The sequence below is a fragment of the Prionailurus bengalensis genome, chromosome A3 (genome assembly GCF_016509475.1).
Source record: "Prionailurus bengalensis isolate Pbe53 chromosome A3, Fcat_Pben_1.1_paternal_pri, whole genome shotgun sequence".
NCBI lineage: Eukaryota > Metazoa > Chordata > Mammalia > Carnivora > Felidae > Prionailurus > Prionailurus bengalensis.
In genome coordinates, this window is record NC_057354.1 from 21,969,491 (window position 1) to 21,975,490 (window position 6,000).

The 6,000-nt window shown below is 40.8% G+C and overlaps 1 protein-coding gene across 1 annotated transcript in view; it reads right to left on the minus strand.

Annotated features, from left to right (window-relative positions):
* The window catches only part of CTNNBL1 (catenin beta like 1), a 162,817-nt gene extending 157,418 nt beyond the window's left edge, over nucleotides 1-5,399 (minus strand). The window contains exon 1 of the mRNA XM_043602403.1: nucleotides 5,269-5,399. Coding sequence (XP_043458338.1) covers nucleotides 5,269-5,298 — 30 coding nt within the window. The 5' untranslated portion in view covers nucleotides 5,299-5,399. The remainder of the gene's footprint in view (nucleotides 1-5,268) is intronic.
* Nucleotides 5,400-6,000: the final 601 nt, after the last annotated feature.

Below are 6,000 nucleotides of genomic sequence, written 5' to 3' on the forward strand. Positions count from 1 at the left end.
ATATACGAACTGTGGGAATACAAAAATATTTGTTAGATTAGGGTACTTTTCCTTCTCTCAAACACTTTCTTTTTAATACTATTCCTGTCAGTTTACTGTCATTAAAATGTTTTCACTTCAAAGGGGAAAGGAGCAAGATTATAAATTCCTGTAAGCTCCTGCAATCCAAGGAGATGCTACGATATCACTGATAGCTAACAAGAGGAGTGGGCATCTGCAGTATTGCTAAAACCAAGGGTCCCTGACCCCAATCTGCCTCACAGAGCACACTTCTCATGTCACAAAGCAAGTCATTCCCACTGAGCCCAGCTGCACTAAATGTGAATTCTTTATTGCAAAACTTGGAAGGTAAGAACTTTTCCCAGACATCTGTGGAATTAGTATTAATGAGAATGCCCTGAAGTTCATATACACGCCTATGCAGCAGACACTTCTCAGCCAAGGAACTGCTGGGCACACTTCTTGATGAGATGTCTAAGCCTGAAGGCATCAAAAAAGTACATTTCCATATTGGGAACATAACTGGCTTCCTCTTTAAGACTTTTTCCACCACCTCCTGTCCACACTGTAATTCTCCTGTCTTCTTAAATGAATAGTTAACATATGTCAAGGATATAAGGCATATACTGAGGCACTCACTGCCTAACTCTATTACTAGCAGAACCAATCACAGCAGAAAATTGGAATCTTCCCACCAAGCTGCCCCAAAAATGAAATTCAGGAAGCACCCCAAAAATATGAAAATACTTTTAATAAACATTTTTCTTGACATTACGTATTTTCCTTGCTTACCTTAATCTCTTAATTCCAGGAAAAGAAACAACCAGAATTCTTATGGCTCAAGTCCTTCATTTTACAGGTGGATAAAAAAAAAAAGATATACAGAGAAGGGAAGTGACTTGTCCTGAGTCACCCAGATAAGTAATGATAAAGGGAGGATTAAAACTCAAATCTCTCAGATTTTCAGCCCCGATTCATTCTCCTACATCAAGCTTTTTTTATCCCTTGAAATCTCTAGAGCTCTTGGCCTAAATAATTAGTATCACAGAATTTAAAGTTAGAAGGGAGCTCAGAGAGACTTACTTAATCCCTTCATTAGGCATATGAGGAAACTGAGGCCCAGAAAGATTAAGTGATTTGCTCTCCATATCTTGGATGGCAGGGAATAAGTATAACTTAAGCTCAAAAAACTGCAAACTAACGGCTATGAGAAGGGAGGAGAATCTCAGCTGAGAAAAATTTTAAAAGGGATGTAGATCATTCTAGACCAGGGACCGGTTTCAAAATGTAATCCCTGGACCCTCTGCTTCAGCATCACCTGGGATCTTGTTAGAAATGCAAATTCTGGGGTGCCTGGGTGGTTCAGTCAGTTGGGTGTCTGACTTAGGCTCAGGTCACGATCTCATGATTTATGGGTTCAAGCCCCACGTCAGGCTCTGCGTTGACAGCTCAGAGTCTACAGACTACTTTGGATTCTGCATCTTCCTCTTTCTCTCCGCTCATGTTCTCTCTCTCAAAAATAGATAAACATTAAAAAAAATTAAAAAAAAAAAAAAAGAAATGCAAATTCTAAGGTCCCACAGGAGGCACTGAATCAAACTCTAGGGGTGGGGATGTTCAAATCAAACAACATGTCCTGAGAAACAAACTTCAGTGGTCACATTGAGTCCACTTTGTAAATCGTAACTATCATCAACGGCATTTAAATTTGTCTATACTACATTCTTCTATACGTATATCATACTTCAATTTTTAAAGTTTTTAAAACTCTGAAGACAAAATGGAAAACTAGATTTGGGTATTCATTTGGTTCTAGTTCTGGCTTTGCTTCTTACCGACTGTCTTTGAGCAGGTAACTGACCTCCCTCGCTTGAGTTTTCTTTTCTATAAAATAGGCATACCACCCCCCTCAAAAGGCATGTCGAGAATTAAATGTAAGAACTCATCGGGAAGCACTTTAGTTCAGCATCAGGCACAGAGTAGGCAGCAGTCCAGCACAGTCATTAAGAGCTTCAGCTATGAGGTAGGTGCTTTTTTGCGCCTCAGTTCCCTCGTCTGTACAACCAAGGTTAAAAACAGTACCTTCTTCGTAGGGTTGTTATAAAGACTTTGAGAGATCACACAGGTAAGTAATGCATCTTGCATATCTATAAAATGTTACTGTTTTTGAAGAGCTTTTGCATCCATTAATTCAAATGATCCTCACGCATTTCCACAAGAGGATGGGTGCATTTGATTGATTATGGACTAGATCGCTTCTCGGCCTTTTGGCTAAGATCAAGTGTGATTATGGACTAGATTCCAGACTGTACCATCTTTTAGGAACAGGAGGAGTGCACATCAATCTTACAGAAAGGAAACGGCACGCATGAATAGTGCATGTGGGGAATGAACAGGGTTGAAAATAAGATCAGGATTCTGGTTTCAACTCTGCCACCCCCTTAGCCCACAACCTCAGGGAAGTGCTTTACCAGAATGGGGTTCGCTTTCTATATGTAAACAAGTGGGGTGCATTAGGTTATTTATAACATGTCTCCAAATAAAATTCCAACTCCTTGTCATGGCCTATAGGAAGGCCTACATAGTCTGTCGTCTGCCTACATCTCTTATCCATCACCTGCCATTCTCCTGTTCACCCATATTCCAGCTACATCGGTCCTCTTCCTGGTCTTCTAAGAGGCTACACCAGCTTCTACCTTATAGTCCCCATACCTGCCCTTCCTTCTGCCTTGATCATTCTGCCCTTTTCCATGATTGGCTCCTTCTCAACCTTCAGTCCTTTTAACATCCATTCCTCAAGGTCCTTCCCAGACCATATTACCAAAGGTAACCGGTCCTGTCTCCTACTCCCAGGGGCTATTTTCTTTAGCAGCACTGTCTAATAAAAATATACTGAAAGCCACAAATGAGCCACATATATAAGTTTAAATTTTCTAGTAGTCACATTTAAAAAGTTTTCAAAAGGTAGCATTAATTTTAATAATATATTTTCTTTAAGCCTATATATCTAAAGTATTATATCTCAATATGGAATCAATATAAAAAGTATATATTAAAAATATATATTATATATATATTATATATTATATTATATATTATATAATATATATATTATATATTATATATAGATCTCTAGAGATCTATATATTATAGATCTCTAGAGATCTATAATATATAGATCTATATATATCTATAGATATATATATATATCTATATATCTATGGATATATAGATATATATATGTTATAGATATAGATATATATATATAGATCTATATATATATAGATATAGATATATAGATATATATCTATATATTATATAATATATTATATATATTAATATATATTAAAAATATATATTAATTTTTTCATACTAAATCTTGGAAATCCAATGTGTACTTTACATATACAGCAGATCTCAATTCCAACTTTACACATACAGATCTCAATTCCAACACATTTCAAGTGTTCAGTAGTCACAGGTGCCCAGTGACAGGTGACCACACCAAACAGCACAGTTCTACCACATACCCTGCTTACCCTTCAAAGCACCTATCACAATCTGAATGTTTATTGACCCATTATCTTGCTACTTCCCTACCAGACTACAGGCTCCACAAAAGCAAGAACCTTGTCTGTTTCCTTTCATGCCTTATAGTCAGAGGATTTGGTGCATTATACAGTAGGCATTCAATACATGTTTCTTGAGCAAATGAATGAACCTCTTCTAGCTTTAATATTCTGAGTCAATGGACCAGCCATTCTACAACTCTCAAAGAGACAACCCTCCCATTTCCTTTCTTCTTTCTGGTTCAATAACTGTCTTAAAGAGATAAATCTCTTGGCTATTTATCTCCCATTGCTTATGAGCTCTTTTCTACGATGTCTACAGTCTTCAAGGTCCATTCTTTGTATATTGGCTGAGGGAGTGGCGTGAATATGATGGCTAACATTTCCTGAACCTTCACACTTTGACAAGCATTGGCCTAAGCACTTTGCAACAGGCTTATGTGGTAGGTACCATCTTTGCCCCCATTTACAAATAAGGAAAACAAGGCATAGAGAGATTAAGTATTTTGTTCAAGGTCACAGCAGCCAGTTAGTAGCAAAACAGACTCCAAGAGACATGCGGCTCCAGACTCATGGCTCTTAATCACCTGTTCTCTACTACAGAGCTGTCCGATGGGAATAAAGACCAGTTATATATGTAAATTTTAATTTTAAAAGGCTAGTAGCTACATTAAAAAAATCAACAGAAACAGGTAAAATTTATCTTAAATACAATTTTATGTCACCGATTAGGCATAATATGATTAATCAACATAATCAATAATCAAGGTAATTGATTTGATCAATAAGATCATAGAATCGGTTTAAAAATGTTATTTCTCATATGAATCTTCAAAATTCAGTGTGACTTTACACCTAGAGTACTTTTCAATTCATACTAGCTCCGTTTCAAGTGTTTAATAGCCATATGAACAACTACACGGGACCTCTTTAGAAAGTCAAAGAGGGGGAAACCTTTGAACTGGGAGCCAGGAGACCTTAGCTCTAATACCAGCTCTTACGTGTTGAGTGACTCTGGGTAAGTTCTTTCTGCCCTCTGGGCCACCGTCTCCCACTAAGTCGCCTGAGCAGGGAAAACAAGATCCCTAGAGTCCCATCCCATGCTAGAATTCCAAACATCTCCCAACAACAGCAGTTAACACCGGTACAGCTTTTACACTTTAAAACCAGCTTTCACACCCAATAGTTAATATAGTCCTCAAACAACCCTACTAGGAAGTTATTACTGTCTCCGTTTTATATATACAAAAACTAACGCTCCAAGAGGGCAAAACGACTTGTCCAAAACCCACAGGGCCAGTCAGTGAAGAAGCCGGGGCTCAAAGGCAGGAAAGACCAGGGCCCTCCCACCACCACCACCACCAACTCAAAGACGGGGGACAAGAGAGAGTTGAAGGAAGATGGTTGTGAAGATGGTCCGGGGCCTTCAGAAGAGTTGAAGGGAGCCAGGCCCCGGGGCAGGGGAGGGTGAGAAGAGGCCCAGACTGGAGTTGAGAGGGAGGGACCTGGGCTCTAAGAAGGAATGAACTGAAAGCGCCCAGGAAAGTCTCGGGGGAGTAAAGTGAGAAGTGAGGGGACTCGGGCCGGGGACAGAGGTGAGAGGAGGTGAGGAGGTGAGATAAAGGGGCTCTGGTTCCCCGACCACGCGACCGCTTCCCGGGTGAGGGGACGGCCCGCCGGCCCTCCTCGTCCCACATACCTGGTAGCTCAGAAGTTCGCCCACGTCCATGGTTTCAGGCCCCGCCAACACCTGCTACTCGGGTTCCCTCCACTCACGCCCAAAACGCGGCCCCCTCCGCAGGGGCTCCAGCCACACTGCCGTAAAGCGCCGAGAGCGGGCCGCAGAGCCAATGAGCTGAAAGTTCTTGTGGCACGCAACCTGGCCACACTGCGGGAAAAGGCAACGCCACCGTAAAGCGCGCTGCATTTGCGACGGTACTGCTTCCGCCCGGAGCCTGGAGGGGGCGGGGAAAGGAGGCGGAGACTTGAAGGGGGCGGCGCTGTGAGGGAACGGACGGAAAGGAGCCAAGATTTATTGGGCGCCGCCTATGTGCAGGGCGGAGTGCTGAGTGTTTCACAGGTGCTCTCCTTCCAGTGACCTAGCCAATTTTATCCCCGTTTCACAGATAAGGAAACTGAGGCATAGAACTGCACTATCCAGTTCTATACCCGCTAACCACATGTGGCTACCGAGGGCTTGAAATACACTAGTCTGAATTGAAATGTGCCATAAATGTAAATAAAATACACACTGGATTTCTAAGACATATTGATTACATGTTGAAATTACATTTTGAATATATTGGGTCAAATAAAATATAAAATTAATTTACCCGTTTCTTTTCACGTCTTAACCGTGGTTAGTAGAAAATGTAAATGACCTATGTGGCTCTTTTTTTGGCTCCCTTTGTATTTTTTAGGACAGTGCTGT